Source organism: Cupressus sempervirens, chromosome 9 (assembly GCF_028749045.1).
Source record: "Cupressus sempervirens isolate cs-2001-9-10 chromosome 9, ASM2874904v1, whole genome shotgun sequence".
Classification (NCBI taxonomy): Eukaryota; Viridiplantae; Streptophyta; class Pinopsida; order Cupressales; family Cupressaceae; genus Cupressus; species Cupressus sempervirens.
The window spans coordinates 633,536,300-633,555,044 of NC_143126.1; the positions used below are offsets into that span (position 1 = coordinate 633,536,300).

Below are 18,745 nucleotides of genomic sequence, written 5' to 3' on the forward strand. Positions count from 1 at the left end.
GAAATCGGCAAGTTCAGATGGAAAGTAAGTGCATTCTGTTTTGCTTACATGGAATAAATAATTTATTTGGTCTATAGTGGAAATGAGCAAGGATTGATGAACAGTAGGCTAAGAAGAACATATCAGTATTGGCACCAGCAGTCAAACACGCGGATTGAGTTTCAGTGAATGTGTAATCTCCGTAGCACCTAGCATATGCAGACCGAAGTTGTAGACAGGAGCTCCCACAACGTGGTCAATCCCTTCCCTTATGTAGCAAGGTGTGTTCACGGGAAGGTTGGTAACACAGGATTCTTAAACTCGTGAGTCTCATTGATTAGCCGTGACCTGGGAAAACACTCGAAAGGCATACACATGTCACAGGTAGGGTGAAGGAACAACAGCAATCGGAAATATTGGAGGAGACTTGGCTGTTTTCATGGGGATCTTGGTTAGCAGCAGCAACATCTTCTACACCCTACCACGAGTCAAGCTGCCATCTTCCACAACACGGCTATTGGAACAACACATTGACAGTCGGCAAGCCGGGTGAGTGCTGGGTAGTGTGACTGGCTGAGTGTTTGGGAGCATACACGAACTCCTGCAGGGCACCCTCCATTGTTACGGGTCTGTCCCTTATACATTCCCTCTGCATTATTTATACTGAATATTGTTAATAGGGAAGGTCTGCTTATCTTGTTTCTTCTCAGTACATAGTTAAGGTCTCCTTGCTGTACTGTCATGTATGCATGATGAAGATTATTAAATTTTAATCTCAGACCATCTTGGATTGGTTGTGTTTCTGTTATCATATTTCATGGCCCTTGCTGTAGTAACTAAGTAATATATCGTGTATAAGCTGAATAATTACTGAGGGACTGAGTTTTCATAACAACTGTTTGACATAATACTTCAAGTTCAGATGGAAAACTATTGCTCAGAAATAGCAGAGGTTATTACATAGTTACCAAATGACAAGTAATAAATTCACTACACAATCATATAAAAAAAAAAAAGCAAAGGCTAGCCAGAATGAAAGAAAATACATTCATGTTTACATTTGACCAAAAATGGGTCAATGGGACTCAAAAATACAGCTTTAGACAATAGTAAGAGGAAGCCAACAAAAGGCTCCAAAGTTGCTACAAGTGAAACCCACGGACTCGCACCCCCCTCCAAACCTTAAGTACCCATCCCTGAGCACCCCCACCTCCACCATTCCACAACCACACTGCCACTGGGATGGGTACCACCACTGGGATGGGTACTTGAATTTCTATTTGATTTTTGATTTTTGAATGTTACTATGGGTATGTAGTTGTACTATGTTACTATGTTGAATGTTCAATAGTTCTGGTTCGTGTCACAATTTTGCTATGTTCAAGGATTTCAATTTGGTATGTTATACTGAAATATCATTTCATAACTAGCATTTCAAGTTCTATATATATATAGAATACAACACCCCTCCTTGCCCAATCGTGCCCTCACCGCCATCCCCTGGCTGTCCCCCCGTTTCCCCAAAATTAAGGCCCATTGTCCCCCATCCTGGAAACTCATCTCACCATCTCAACATACCCCAGTACTAGTGTTACATTGCAATGAGTACAAACTAAAAGAAAGCAAAAGCTGAAACGCAGAAAGACATTCTGGTCAACAAAAAAGGAGGGGTCACCCCAAACTGGGGAAACCCAAGTTCAATGAGAAAGGAAAGAACAAATGAGGTGAAAAGAAAAGGAGGGGTCAACCCGAAGTGGGCATCCCTAAGAACAATAGGAAAGGAAAGAACAAGTGAGGCCAACAAGATGTCTAAAACAGTCTATAAGAAGTCCAACTATACATGAACAATGTAGTATTCTGCCCCCTCCGTCTATTCTTCTCTTTGGATATGGATCTTGGAAAAGTCTGTATTTGTTTCCAGAATTTAGCTTAGGCAGCTTTTTGCCCTCAATTCTGGAGTGAGTGTGGAACTGCTGGAGTGCTTGATGTGTCATACAGTAACATTCTATTTCTGCTCTAAATCAGAGAACTATGTAATGTGAAAATTGCAACAACAGAGAATAACATAGATTGGTGGCAATAAGTGCAGACACTAAATTTTATTAAAATGAATCCAACAAGCTACAGTTACCGACCTGGAGTTTTACCCAGCTAGAGCCTGATGGTAGGAGTACTTAGCATAGAACGACCCCATTACTGCCCGTAGATCTTTTCCCCGTATTGTCCAACGGCTCAAGGGCCAAGCTATGTGTGTGTGGTCTTTTTGCTTACTTTATGACCAGTTTCCAAACCTCTAACATGCAACTCAGACTCACAATGATGCTTGCTGTTTATCCAGCTCTGCTGGTCTGCCCGCATGCCGCCAATCCTTCATTGCGTAATGACCCCCTTGCCAACTATCTAACACCAGTTCCTTTTTTTTTTCCTGCTACCAACGTAAGCTCCTAGACCACTTCATAGTGTTAATGTTTTAGAGCTTCTGTCGGGTAAAATATGAGATGTAATCTTAAAGATTAAACTCTTTGATTATATATATATATATATTTATATATACAATTGTGTGGATTAATATATAATCTCATAATATCCTATATCTATAAATGTTCTATAATGTATTAATAATATATATCTTATAATTTTAATAACTATGATGTTCTCATATATATTTAATATATATAATGTTCAGATGTATATATATTCAATCATAATTATAAATCATATATTCACCTTCGATCTGTTACCTTGTCCATCCAATACTAATGGCATTAAATCAGGCATAATGCACAGTATTACTTGTTATTACCCACTGCATTATGTTTAAGATTACATTGTGTTAACAAGGCAGTTATTGGTCATGCCATCGTAGAGGCATGACTCTTCGTGGCCAAAGGCCACGTAGAGCCATGACTCTATGGGGGTCATGACCCTTCGCTGCTATATATATATATATATTCAGGTAATTAGATCGCTGTAGAACAACATCAATATACGGCATCTTGGACTCAGCGATCTACATTCAAATAATCATCGGCACTTTTCTTTATTATCTACTATGCAGGGTCATTGTTACATACAATATACATCACACATTATCAGCAATATTTGAAGAAGTAGATTTTGCATACAAAATCAAAGATCATCAGTATTTGGAGGGCAACTCTGCTCTACAGTAATACAAATAAGAGTTCTATTGTTCCCATATTTATTGTAACAGTTTTATCTATCAGAGATCCATAAAACTTAACACATAGAAGGATGTCAAAGCTGTCAATGCATGAGGTGTACCCTCCCACACACCCACATACTCAGAAAACCCGATTCACAACTATGAGTTGATGCCCAGGCCTGCGTATGACTTCCTCTCTGCTTCCAGTGTTTGCTTGGTATAGCTAGTTTTTTTTCCAAAACTCCTCTTGCCCCTTTTTTCCTGTTCACATTCCTCTTTTTCAACCACTATCACATTTGTTCGCATGCCCACTAGAATCCACCCGATGCCATGAGTAATGCTCAAGAGCTCAAATTGGCATATGCGATGCCCACTTAACGTGGATGACTTCCAACTTCAATTTATATTTATTTCTTGCCTTCCCCATAAGCAGCTGACTGGCAACGCACCTCACCCCATTTTTTGTCTTTTCCAACGTCTTCAAACTATAATGTGAGTGCCACATCGTGCCTTGTCTTGTGCGTTAATTAGCCTTCATGGGATGTAAATCTGAAGGCTAGCACTCCAACATATATTACTTACGCAGGGGATATTACAAACAAATACAAACTCAGATAACTATTAAGTCACTAATACAAGTTCTTATGGTGTCTCTGTAGAATGCTCTATGATAAGAGACGTTGGTGTGAGGCCGAGGGGGCACAAAAAGTGACACCAAAATTTTGTTTAATGCCCCCTTAACATTAACAGTGACAATCAATGACCCTCCACCATCTGAAAAGGAATTGGTTAACTGCATCTAAACAAGAGACCCTGCTAGGAAGTGAGACATTACAGAAGCATGGTGCCTTGAATGATGTCTCAAAAGAAAGAGGCGACTGGCCTAGTATAAGTGCATGCCGGGGGGGGTGGGGCCTGCAGTGAAAGTGCAGAGTCATTACCATGCCATCGACCGTGAAAAAATCTATGGTGTCTGAAAATCTAGTGCCCACATTACCAAAATAAGCTGAAAGAATAAGATGATCAACCTGGTGTCCCTTGGGGTACCCTATAAAAGCCTCCACTTGATAACCAATCTCAAAAAAGAGACCAGGTACCACTGATCTAAGAACTGAAAGCAGGTTCGAAGACATATGAGACTCTTAAAAGCAGAGCTACCCTTATTGAATATCACAATGTATATGGCATCTAAAAATAAAGCATTCCTCCATCCCTACCTCATGGAGTGGGCAAATGGAAAGATCCTGTCCTCATATGAGATGTAACGATCAATCTCAATCCAAAGCTATTTGTAGGAGCTTACTCTTGGTTGTCCAAGGGGGCTCCCACACTTTTGTGACCAATGATATTGAAGGAAATTTGCAATTATCAATTTGAAAACTCAAATGACTCTGTCTTTGAGGAAAGAACGTTAGGATTGGTATAAAAAAGAGGGAAAAAGAGGCAATCCTCTCATAACTACAAAGTGCTAAGTAGAAGATATATGCCCAAAACAAAAATCGCTCAATGACGAGAGTCTATCAATGTGGAAAGTGAGACTAACAAGGCATTTGAGCCATAGATGACATGCATCAGAGGCATTCTTGCAACACGAGAGTTTGGACCCAATCAATGTGTACCCGACCAATGGTACTAGAAATCTATGTATGATGACAGCATCAAAGGGGCAAATCTTAGAAGGGTATATTATATTACTGCATCTAGAAAAACTGCCATTACAACATGAGAATTTGGACATCTTAACTCAAGTACCTTAGATGTCCTTGAGCTAGGGCCCCGAACCTCAAAACCATAAAGAATTGTGTTTAGTATGTGAACCAAAGAGGTGCATTTTGAAGGCGTGAGTGTATCTAGGAGCATTGTCTCTCCAAGACAGAGAGATCCATGACTCTTATTGAGGTGAAACTAAGATACAAGCATAAAACTAAAGCAAGCTCCAATGAACTTAAAACCCAAATAGATATATGATGATGTGATATCCGCAATCTCAATTGACTCCCTTTTGTAAAACTAGAACTTGGCCAGGGGAAACCTAATAGTGTTTAAGACAGCAACTTAGTTTTATTAATATCCACTGTAGCCTACTTATGTTCACATAACCATGCTAGAACATCAAGCTATCTTTGCAAGCTCTTGCAGGGGTGGGTGAGGGGGGTCAACATTCTTGGTAAAGATGAGTATAATAGGCAAGACATGATGTAACAAATATCTTTCTTAAACATGACTGTGGTACTCAACACTTCGGGTCTTCAACATAAAGATGAAAGAGGTCAAGAAGAGAGTGGAGGGCCCTCTGCTTGAATCTACAGTCAAGCTTAACAAACTCAGAGATGCAATGGGGAGTCCAAAACTAACCAACTACCATTGAATAAAATCTCCTAATGTGGTATTGAGGGAGCCAAAAGTGCAACAACTGTATAACCTCCAAAGAATAAGTAATTCAAACATGTCAAAGGCTTTCTGAAAGACAACCAAATAGGAGCCTCCTCCACATTAACTCGGAATGTGAAGATGTGATCAATGTCTTTAAATCTCTCCTAAAACGTTTTGACTACCTACCTCCAAATAATGAAAAAGATTCACATATAGAACAGTGGAATTTAGGGCAGAGAACTGCCCAATCAAGGTAGTCATATAGTCATTCAGGTCTTCCCAATCATCCAATTAATGAATGGGATGGATGTTGGACCACCCAAGTAGACAACCTTTGTGAAAAGCTAAGCCAAAGGAGAGGCAAGTGAATCTTCCTATCTACAAAACTCAGGCCTGCAGCCAATCAGAATCAGCAGCTTTCCAGATACTCAGCTTCAAAAGGGCGCAGGTAACATCACCTAGAGAGAATAAACAACTAGAGTGGAGAGGAGAAGAGGCATGGATGTTAGGCTTCAGGAATGTTGTAAAGAGAAATGCCATCAGAAACCCAAGCATAGAGGTCAATCTCACAACTGAAATTAATGTGTCCAAGAATGCCAGAAAAAAATATTATATAACAAGTTACAAAACTTAATAGAAATTTAAATATTGGCCCTGAAGATATGCATATGCTAGATAGAAGATATGCTTAAAAATACTAAATTAAAAAGAACTTTATCAGCGCAACTGTTTTTTTAATGGAACCTTAAAAATGGACATCCAGCCAGACTACTTCAAAAAATGGGTATTAAATTATTAATCCTATTCTCCACCCAATTAATTCTTTACAATAAGAACAGATAACTATTACCAAAATCAGAGCACGAAAATAAGATAACTATTACGAAAATTTAAATTATTAAACTGAAGTTACTTCTTTAACTCACCTTTTGCTTTATTTTTCTGAAGTCAAGTAGTCGCAGCTTCTTCAGCTTGTTTATAGCATAAAAGCGATAGTTCGGTTTCTTTGTTACAATATTATCCAGAAGACTAAGTGTCTGCAAATTCTTAAGTGTTGCAAGCGGATCAAGGTCAACCAAGTTCACAAGGCGATTGTTTGTAAGAACCAGCGTGTGGAGTTTTGGCAAAAACTCTGCACATTTGATCAACATATATGCATTTGTAATTATAGAAGAACGAAAGAAAAATTTAAAATGAACCAAGGCCACTCTGACAATCACTGACATAAACACAAATAATATTTGGCAAGAAACAAAATATACTTTACCTCCAACATTGGGGTTGATGCGAGCAATACGGTTGTTGTTTATTAATAATGTTGTCAGTCGCTTCAGATATGGAAAATTTTCGAGCTTGACAATTTCATTGTCTGAAATATCTATGCTGTCAAATTGGTCCTGAAAGTGATAAATACATGAAAAGCTTCAGAAATCTTGATACTCCGAAAGCAAAGAGATAAATTTATGAAGCAAATTCTCAAACTACATGCAACACATTCAATCAAATGTTTGGAAGAACATCAACAACAATGGTTGAAAGTCTGGTACCACAGAAACCGTCACTAACAACCAACTTTATTAAATCAATAATGGCATTGGTGAATGAGTAAGCATGACTATCATCACGTTATTGGAACCAAGGCATCAACAACTGTTCAAAATCTATTCATTTGTTTTCTAAATCCTGCAAAAGGTGATTGTGATTACGCAAAATGAAGGTTCAATGAAAATTATGCCACGCAATAACTTATTATCTAACAATGTTATCAGAAACGAAATAAAATTAAAAAACTGCAGGAAACAATTCCAATGAGGAATAGATTGCAAAAAGGAAATTCAGCACCCACTAATAATCCCAATTTCCTTTTAGCTCAGTTACTGAGGCAGGAGCTGATCCGGAGGCAGGTGCCCAGAAAGCATTCATGCACTTCCAGATGCTGGGGGGGGCACATCCAGCTGGTACCCACAGGGCACCCGGGAGCTTCCAGATGCCTCCGCAAGCCCAGGCCCAGAAAAACATCACATTCATGTCTTTTTGCCACTTAAACTTTGTTTTAACATGTGCAAATATATGAGCTTTTTTTCTAATTTTTGCTCCTAAACCCCTAAAATGGCCCTAAAAGAAGCCATTCAACATTGACTCTCATTCTGATTCGCATTGATGAAAACTGAATCATGAACTATATTTTGGTTTTGTAATTGTGATGATTTTCAAATTTGCATTGAAATCATGAACATACACATATATCATACGATTTATAATCTTAATTTTGCATTGAAATCGTGAACATACACATATATCATATGATTTATAATCTTACTGAATAGTCAGTTATTAGTATATAACTTATTTGAATATGTATTGGTTAAGAATCATACTATCAAATATTTTTATTTTGTATATTCTTTTGCATATACATAATATCTATGCATCCGCATCCCCTCAAAAACAATTCCGCACACCCGATTCCCTCATCTGCACCTGAATCGGTAACTAAGCCTTTCGGTACTACATCCAACAAACTATTTGGTCATTGATCTTACTAGGTATTTAACTTGTTCAAGAAAAATTGAACCCTCAGTTTAATATAAGGTATTGCTTTATCTCAATTCTTTAAGGTATTTAGGTATTTAGGTATTTACATAACAAAAATCTAGCAAAACCATCTAAGCAAATTAGGGAGAAGTTGTTTACCGAATGGGGTAAATAGATTAATGCACACAGACAATAGACAAGAACAGCAGTACTCCTTTTATTATTTGCATATGCCAAAGAGATTACATAATGCTTATGATGATGATTACAATGACCAAAAGGGTGTATATATACTTTCCGAAAAACCTTCCCGAAAGGGTCCGTCGACTACATGACAATTACCGAAGGGCTCGTTGGCTACATAACAAGAACCTTCCCGAAGGGGCCCGTCGGTTGGATTACAATTTTACCGACAACATTATCCCTCCCAAAAAGAAAAGTCGTCTCTGAACGACAATACAACAAAACTCAAAATAACTCAAGTACATCAATACATAAATACTAAATTGAGGAATGTGTACCTGGTGCAGTGGCTGTCCACGCTCTCAACTCGTTCAACTCCGCCCGTAGCTTGTAGACTAGTTCTTTCCTGAATTTCAATTTTGCTTCTGCCTCCATCTGAAGCTCCAAAGCTGACTGCATCATGTCTGCAATTTCCCCCAATTCTTTTTCCTTTGTTGCTGCCACTTGCTCCTTTTCAGTTGCCAACTGCTCCTTTTTTGTTGCCAACTTCTCTAGCTGACTTGGTCTGCCCAACAGGCTGCCCTCTCGGAGTTCCAGGCCGCCCTCTCAAATTCCCAAGCTGCTCTTTTTGAAGCTAGCCTAGCAGCTGACTCCTCCCGAGCTCTCTCAGCTGCTACTTGATCCGCCTAACTCCTTCAAAGAGTGTAATATGCCTCCCTATATATCTTCACTACCTCATGAATCAAAGCCTCTACTTGGCTCTCCATATTGGGATCTCCAATCCAGCCATCCCCGCTCCTCAAAGCAGACAGTAAAGGCAGTTGGGCATCCCAATCTCATAAAAGATATAACCCTCTCGAGCTCTTTCACGACTGAGTCCAATGCCTGAGTCTCCGTCGAAGCTAACACCTAGTGAGCCCGAGATGCTAGAGACGCTAGAGCTGCTACATTAGCAAAAAATGCCTCTCTCATCCTGGTCTCCTGCGCTATTGAATATTCTTGCTACACACCCATAGCCGCCTCTACTGCTTCTACCATACGCTCAACAACACTATGCGACGGTCCCTCATCCTGAACTAGCTCCGCTACGTGTTCCTGCTGAGTACCTCCCTCTGGAATTTCATCCCGCATAGGTGTCTGTATGCTAGCCATCCAAGGGACCGGAGTACAATGGAACCGTGTACTCAAGTAAGTACTCAACCTTTGCGCTCTAGTCTCCCTGTCACGCTCAGGTGATGCCAAAAGTGTTGCATCCACCGTAACTACGGCATCCGACCCTACTACATCCAAGTGCACACCTGACGTACTCTAGCTCTCTGCTATCTCTGGTACTGGAAAGTCAAGTACCTCCATGGCAGTCTCTTCCCTCGCCTCCTGTACACTCTACCACCTCCAATACACTCTCTACTGTAGGTGCGCCAGTTTCTACTACTGGTTGTGTTTCCACAGGTGCCACGGTTCCTGCTACCAGAGGTGCTTTTGTAGGAGCTGGCATACTCTCTCGACTAGCGAGTGCTGCCACTCGTGCAAACCCCACGGCAAACCCAGCTGCTGGTCGGACTGGGGAAGGCCTTAGGTGCTGCTACTGTAACCACCTGTTGGGGTGTTGCAGTCATCACTATCGACCGCCGTGACTGTCCAAACCCTAGTATATGAGCCATGTACAGACCCACTGGGACCAGACAGGAAGTGGTGGATAAAGCAAGGCGCTGGAATAATAAGGGAGTGGCTGTGACAATCTCAACCTCTTCGTCATCATCCTCCCCTTCTTCCTCCCACACACTGTTCTCCTCGGAAGATGTCTCCTGTCGTCTACTGTCTGTATCACCTCCTGTATCAAGCTGAGGTTTCTTCTATCCTACAGGACCCTTTTGGCCCAGTGGCTAAGTCTAAGTGTCTCCACTGCATGATAGGGGGTTCCATGGGAGCTAATGGCCCAGGTTTCGCCTCCAACCTGTCCTCCGAAATCATCCACGCCGTAGCATCGAGGAGCAAACCTATGGCATAATGTGGCATATAAAATGTCTTATGCTAGAGAGTTATAAATTCGTGCATACGTTCGGCCAACACAAATGCCCAATCATACACCTTTCCATTCATTATGCCATTCATTATAGATACCTGAGGGAAGGAGATATTGGATGCCCTACTTGATGCCATAAGTCTGCTCTTAACTAAATTCATCAGGCATCGCCACGGTCCCTCCTAGATGTTTGTTTTCTTCAATCCCCTACCTTTTGATGTTTCAGCCAATGCTTCCTATTCTGCTTCAGTCATGTCTCCACATACCAATCTAATCAAAAACATTTTTACCTCCTTGGAAATCTTCTTCGGCTGAACCTTCTTGCCCTGCAGCCTTGGTATGTCAAACACCCACATGAAATCCGCTGCTTTAAATGAAACTACCAAGTCTTTTCCCAAGTATTGAAATGTGCTCTTTTGGGAACCCCTACCATAAGTCTCAATCATGACACGCAAGAAACTCTCATAGTCCCGGATGCAAAAAACAAGCATCCGAATTGCCCATTCCACCTATGCCCTTCTGATGTTGGCTTTTATTGCATGGTCGTCAGGAGTTTCTTGCTACCACTTTCTACAGTCCATTTTGCTCAACCCTTCAAATGCTATATTCTGTGGTGTGATCTCAATGGTTGTAGGTGCTTGAGCCTTACATTTCTGCTTGTTGGTGCCTTCGCTCTAGTTACCTGTAGTCGTCATTTGTGTGCCCTTCTCAATTGTAGATTCTTCCAATTGCTTTTTCCATTTACTCTTGCCTACAAACTCCATTTATTCCTAGGGTAATTATTTGTCTACAAATTCTTTTCCCCCTTTCCAGGCGTCCGTATGGCCTTCCTTCCAGACTCAGCCAACAGCTTCCAACTGCTGCACTTACCAAGTCCTATGACTTCCTAGAAGGAAGCCGTACGGCCTTTTGCAATTTCCTATCACCTATACCATACAGGGAAAATAGAAGGTAATAAACCGTACTGGTCAAGGAATCCCTGAATTATTATAGCGTCATGATGTTGCAAAAGGGACCGCTAAACAACAACCTGTGAAATTGAAATCTGTACAAGGGGCATCCACAAATATTTGATTTTTGTTTTGCTACTCTTAACTGCAAGGTCCGTATGGGCATAAGGCTTAAGGACAAGCCGTACGGTGGTCCCTTCACACGCATCAATTATCCTCCAAAAATTGCTGTAAACAAATTAGATATCCCCTCAGAAAATCGTCGTACTGCGGTGATATATATTTTTGTTACTCTTGATTGCAAGGTCCATATGGATATGAAACTACAGAATAAGTCGTGCATCAAACAACCCTTCACTAAGTTGTCGTACGGATGCAAGAAATCTTTGATGTGTATTTCCGTACAGCTAAAAGAGTCTTGGATTGTCATACGGCGCCCAATAGAGGAGTTAACCTTCAAACCCGTAGCAAACAGAAAACTTGACCTTACCTCCAAACGCCGTATAGTACCAAACCAAACAAAGAAGTAGATCTCCAAAAGTCGTACAGTACAAATAGAGAAGCCAAACTCCAAAAGTTGTACGGTCCCCAACAGAGCAGCTAATTTCCAAAATCCGTATGCTCTCAGAGAACTTAATTTTTAAATCTGTATGGTGGTGATTAGGTACTTTATTCTTCAAATCCGTACGCCAACCTGTATTCTTCAAGTCCGTAGGCCAAACAGAGAGCCTAATGTTTTAAATCCGGCTGCTAAAGACCGTACAGCTACTGGGTCCACCATACGGTGTCTTTCAAGACACCTTAAATTGTCATACAGTGCCTTTCAGGACACCTTATGTTACCATACAGCAACTTCTTTTTCCCTTTAATTTTTTTTTTTTTTTTTTTTAAGACAAGAACAGCAGTACTCCTTTTATTATTCGCATATGCCAAAGAGATTATATAATGCTTATGATGATGATTACAATGACCAAAAGGGTGTCTATATACTTTATGAAGAAACTTCCTGAAGGGGTCTGTCGGCTACATGACAATTACCGAAGGGCCCGTCGGCTCCATAACAAGAGCCTTCCCGAAGGGGCCCGTCAGCTGGATTACAATTTTACCGACAACAGAAGTTAAACATTATTCAAGTAAAAAATCCTCTCAATCTTTGACTTTTTAAGTTCAAGATAATTGACAGTCACTATGTCAAGCCACATGAAAAATCTAAGATCACTTCTTGAATCACTAGCAGAAGATAATGCTGCAATGTATGACAAGAATGCTAAAGCCATTTTATTTACAATTTACCTTCAAAATTCAGCAATATCATCTTATTCTTGTTTTCAACTTTCTTCTAAAAGTTTGGAAGCTCTGATTTTAGCTGTCCTAGCAAAAAAAGAGAATTATTTGAGGAGATAAAGAAGGTGATCCTCAAACTAAGGTACCAATTTACTCTAATCATAGAAGATTTAATAAGGGCAATGGGAGAACAGAATGATATTTGTTGCAGGAAATGGGTTCACAAAGCTGGGAACTTAGTAATCCAGCAAATGCAATCTCAAGGAAAATATCAGGAAAGGTAATTGTTGATACAATAATGGCAGAGGCGATACAGACAAGACAATCATCTTGCAAACTGCTGCAAGGAGGTCGCAGAGCTTCTAATTGAAGAGAAATCATCTATATTAGTAGTGTATATGGAACAAATCCCATTAGATATAATAGTATAAGCAATTGCGAAGATAGAATGTAACAGTAGACACGGGATGGTAAGACAAGTCGAGAAGTTAAAGAACTTATAATGTATAAGGAGATGTAAGAATGTAATAAAGGTCAAAGCCCTACAAATGTGTACATGAAAGATGAATAATAATATGGGTGTGTGTGTTGGAATTCCACATATAACAATCATGGATTTGAACACTGTTTCTGTCTTTTGTTAAACTAATTAAGGTACAGTCTGGATCAACTCCTTACTCCATTTGTATGACTCAATCTGGGGTGTAAATAAAGTATATGTTGATTACTTGGGGTGGTGATGTTGTACAAAGGACAGCAAGGGTGAATTCAAAATCAAAATCTTAAACCAGAAAAAAAGGATTAGATGGGATGAAAATTTTATGATAAACTGCAGCACTGTCTCCTCGTGTCTGCCTCATTAGAGGGGGATAGGCACCAAGGAGATGGGGAATGGAAAGAGTAGGACCTCTGAGAGGAATCCCTGAAAGAATGTGACTCATAACAAAGCCATGACCAAAAAAGATCAGAAGAATTCATGAAAGATTAAAGAGCAAATTGAATTGACAAAGAAAGTTAACATGGCAAGTTCAAACAGTGAGGAGAAAATATAGAGGCAGAACAGTATGAGGGAAGAGAGGCAGTGCGGAAAATTGGAGAATGTGGAAAAGATGATGAATGAATGTACCAAGGTGGGTGCTGCTGGAAAAGAGAGAGAAAAGGAAACTAGAAAAGAAGAGTGGAAGACTCCAAAAACTTGAATTCGCATTTGGAAAGAGCAGCACAACTTTTAAGAAATTTGGAGAAGCGCATTAATGAATATGGAAAATCAAAAAAAACTTGTTGGTAGGAGATTGTTGTTGTCGGTAAATGTATAGTGTAGCCGACGGGTAGAGTAGTATCCGAACGGGCGCGTGACGCTTGAGTCACCCCTTCGGAAAGGTATATGTACACGTCCGAGATGGACTTTGGAACCATCGTTGTAATCATTGATCATTGTAGTCATTGTAATCTGCAAGTGCATACCTGAATAAAGTATCTATTCTGAATTGAATCATGTTATACATGTGTTGAACTTCTTACCCTGCGCGGTAAACATTTGGTGCCGCTGCCCCAGGACCCCGCAGGGCCTTGCCCCTCGACCTCGCTAGGGGCGTTGCCCCCTAGACCCCCAGTTGTTGCGGATTATCAATCGTGGGAAGTATGACCAGTTGATGAGACCTGGAGCTGCGACAGTAGGCATGAGTGAGGCACTTGGAGCAGGTGTTGGACGTGAGGCTGTCTTGGTGGATGCATAGAGAGCTCAGGAGGAGTTGATCATCCAGTTGAAGGTAGTACGGCAACACTTGACTCAGTGTAACCAAGAGTTGGAACAGAGAAAGCGGCACAGGTGGCTATTAAGGTCAGCTAAGGAGACAGTATTGTGTTAGCAGAGGCTACAGATGTAACGTGGTTTGGAGACCAGTTTGGTGCAGGCACGAGATGAATGTGAAAGTGATGTGACAGAAACAAATCTATCTTGTTGCAGTTAGTGAGTTAATGTATTTTGTTGTTAATTTGTTTCAGATATTTTGTAATTGTCGTCCTGAGACGACCTTTCTTTTTGTGGGGGATGATGTTGTTGGTAAATGTAGTGTAGCCGACGGGTAGAGTAGTATCCGAACGGGCACGTGACGCTTAAGTCACCCCTTCAGAAAGGTATATGTACACGTCCGAGATGGACTTTGGAATCATCGTTGTAATCATTGATCATTGTAGTCATTGTAATCGGATTGTAATCTGCAAGTGCATACCTGAATAAAGTACCTGTTCTGAATTGAATCGTGTTATACATATGTTGAACTTCTTACCCTGTGCGGTAAACAATTGTTGTAGCACAAAAACTCCATCCCCACTGCACTCTCAAAAAGTCCGACCATCAAACCAAAACTATCAAACTTAACAATTAAGTTAGATGATAGATTCCTTCAAAACCTAAAAGCTTTGAATAATTCTGTCCACTCAAACAGAATATTTGGAAAAAATAATTAACAAAAGCGGAAAGAAATTAAGGACAGAAGAAATTCTCTTAAGAAAAGAAGACAATCTTTAGCTTAGGAGAATAAGTACTCGCCTTAACTAATCAGACATATTCACGAATAAGAAAATGAAAAGATGCTATGAAGAGTCGCAAAACCAGAACCAAGATCTATCCCATGCCCTATTAGACTAATAGGATATCAGTTGAAGTGATAGTACACCAAAAAGAAAAGAGTACGCAGGAGGACAAGCATAGACTGTTAAAAAAAATTGGGGCAAGAATATTTTGAGACAAAGTTGCCAACGGATGAGCACAGAAAATATAAGCCCGCTATCGACAAATGGTAAAGAAGGAGAAGCCTAAAATGGACTCATCAATCAAGCTTTTAGTACTCGGTAAAGACACTACAAAGGTTGTGGAGTACGTCTTCCTGTACTCTGGAAGAACATTGAAGAAGATGATATCAAAATGCTAGACTTTGTAGAATCCTTGCAGAAGATGGATTAGACTAGTACAAGAAGACAACTGAAACATGATAAACACTGCAGGGCAGTTAAAGGGGGATTTCTTTGCCAACTTTGACACTCTGTACATCCCATCGGAGTGCGAGAAAGATGAGGGGTCTAATCCAAGCAAAAGGGAGTCTGTAAAGAAAAATAAAAAATGTTAAATGAGTACTGAAAACAGAATGGTTTAATTTTTAATTGCAGAAAGACATTAGAGCAGCACCAGATGGAAGGATCTTTGATACATTTATGGATGTGGTAGCTATGACATACTCCTTGAGGCAAAACTATGGAGAAGACAAATAAAAAGGGACAAAAGAAAGCCTTCGAGAGATTACAACTAGTTGTTGAGCAATTAACTTTGCAACAAGGTGTTATGGCCATAAAAGAAGTGAAGAAGCCAAAACAGGAGATTTGGTGATCTTACCATTCAAAGGAAGAGCACCTAAGAAAAGAGAGTCGAAAGATACAATGAGAGAATATGGTAGTGACTATCAAAGTTGAACTCTAAACAGCACCGACCAAACTAAACTCATTATACTATGAGACATGGGGAATGGGATAGTCATCCCAAAGAAAGTTAACCATCCAATTCACTCCCATCTCTGCAATGCAGAAGACCACCCGAACCCTAGATGTCCACTACAACATGGATGTGACAAAGAGATAGAAAGGAATGTGGCATATGTTAAAGGCCTTGTTGAATAACCCATGTATGCAAATGATGGAAAATACACATAACAACCACATAGAAACAATAAGAATTCCTACAGCACACCCCTCCTGAAAACTATATGGAAGACAATTGATAGTTTAACTATACAAAAGGATAAGGAATCCAAAGGGGTAACTGCAAGAGAGCTCATGCTACTTGTGCAAATGCAGTAAAATTGGCAAATAACATGTTGACCTGAAAATAAGAAAGGTTGTACATTATGTGACAATAAAAATCATGATCTATATATACAACTGTTAGAGGGCACAACAGTACTTCCAGAATGCCCTATCACAATCCCAACATGATGATTTTCAAGGGATTAGAGTAAGGGTTATAAGAAGACTTCCTCTGCGAGGTGTTCGAGGCTATCAGAAAATAGACACTTGGCCATCAAACACATCTAACAGAAATACTCCAGAAAAAGAACATAACACCAAAGTAGAACACAGAAATAAAATCAACCAAAAGGACAATTTTACGTATGGATACTGGGAGGAATAAGAATAAAATAGTTGAAGAAATCAATGAAGAATCTGGTCTGGAAGGAGATGAATATGGTTAATTCCAACCTACAAAAAAACAACATGGTATAGTAGTAGAAAAATCTAAACAAAATATAATACAAAAACAGAATGAAGAAGTGCTAATGCTAAACAGCTTAGTTATCTGGCTCAACAAAAGGATTTGTTTGTGAAGTTGAAGCAACTTGGAAAATATTGTAGTAAACAGCAGAAAAAATAATAATAAAACATCAGAAGTCCCTGGAAGAATGGACTTCTATTAATCACTTGTATCTAAACAATGTCAACGCAAAACATGTCATGGTCTATTTAGGGGCAGACATAAACATCATTACAGCAATCAATTACAAGAAAGCACATGAATTTGGGATGGAGCCATTAGGCATATTAAAGAAGGCAGAACTAAACATGTGAGGCCTCAAAAAACTAGCAGACTTTGAAGTAGTAGAAATGAACCATTTAACACATTCAGTGCATTTCTAGGCCGAAAAGGGTTTGTAAATGTCAATAGTGTTGTAGAACCAAATGAAAAAGAATTTCTAAATGTGGATGAAACTAGGTTGACACACATTCTGCTAGGTGACAATGAAGATAGCATTTATTTGGAGGAAGTTGCCCAAGACAAAAATGAAGAACGCAATTTAAGATTAAGTTATTCAATCTGTCAAGTGCTTCCTACATCTAACATTAAAAAAAACACAACCAACGCAGGTGTATGGATTTAGGACGATGTTTATGATATAAAATCATCCTACAAAAGGACCATAGACTACTGAATACATCACACAATATTGCAGCTCGCAAAAAGCCACAACCCACAACACAAGAAGTGGAAATCATGTTAATCATATTCAAAGAGGCATATCACACCTTAAACACTCTAAATCCGAGGTTCTCAAGAATCGGCAATGTAAATAAGTACGTATTGAATATGGAATGAACCTCTCAAGATGAACAAACACAGATTGCAGCACAACAAGATGCATTAGTTCATAATGACACAAGATGATAGCATACACAAAAAAACATATTCCCCAAGGGCATGCTTTCAAAATTTTGACCAAAGTCCAATACATGAAAGCAGAATATGATATAATTCCAGAATAGAAGTGCTCAATTACCCCAGAGGACCAGCCTTTAGTATCTTCAACAACATGGTGAGGATATAGGGAATATGATGACAGGTTATGCATCCAACTTGTCTACCAGAAATTAATAAAATTTGTACAAACATGGCAATACACCAAAACAAAAGGGATGAGGTGAAGGATTTGAACGAACTTCAAAGTGGTTTTTGTTGGGGTTTGACAGATCCGGAACAATATAAGAATAAACAGTTATATGCAGAAATAGAAGACGAAAACAAAAGAACACAGATAACACAGATTTAATGTGATTCACCCCAAAACCTAGGCTACATCCACCTACAAAGGCTTCAACCTTTCTATTATCCAGCAAGAGCGTACACCAACATTACAATGCATTATGCATCTCAGCCACTTGTAACAGCAGTTTAGGGCAACCTCTAAAATCGACCATTTTAGGGTTTTACAATGTTATCGGTTTTTTTTTCCCGGAAAAGCACAAAAAATTTTGAGCCAGAGGTTTGGGGCTGCCGCCCCTCACCTCCAGCAACTACATGAGCAATCGCCACAACATCAACACCCACTACATGATCAGTCGCCACAATATCAACAGTTTTATCAAACAAAAAGAGGATCAACTAATAAAGGAAATAATCTTTAAACTAGATCTACAGATAACCACCTCATCATAATTATTCACCCTGGAGTCAAGGCATATGGAAACTAATGGAGGGAATGGGCAAGGAAACAAAGAAAATGACATTTCTACACACCGGAATTTATAGTAGAAAGGGAGGGTTTGGGAGAGGATAGAAATTAAAAGATTGAAAGGAACCTGTAGGATGGTGTTCTCTATCTCTCTATTTCCATGAATAGAAAGTAGATGTTCTTACTAGTATTATTTAATAGGACTTGGTGTTTTTAATATCTTAAGGATCCGGATCTTCCCCTTCTGATGCAAAGT

The 18,745-nt window shown here is 39.6% G+C and overlaps 1 protein-coding gene across 2 annotated transcripts in view; it reads right to left on the bottom strand.

The window, feature by feature from the left end:
- The window catches only part of U2A' (U2 small nuclear ribonucleoprotein A), a 71,447-nt gene that overhangs the window by 19,152 nt on the left and 33,550 nt on the right, over positions 1-18,745 (bottom strand). For both annotated transcript variants that reach the window (XM_089801428.1, XM_089801427.1), the window contains exons 3-4: positions 6,786-6,915; positions 6,445-6,650 (exon numbers count right to left, since the gene is read on the bottom strand). In XM_089801428.1, the coding sequence (XP_089657554.1) occupies positions 6,445-6,650; positions 6,786-6,915 (336 nt within the window). The remainder of the gene's footprint in view (positions 1-6,444; positions 6,651-6,785; positions 6,916-18,745) is intronic.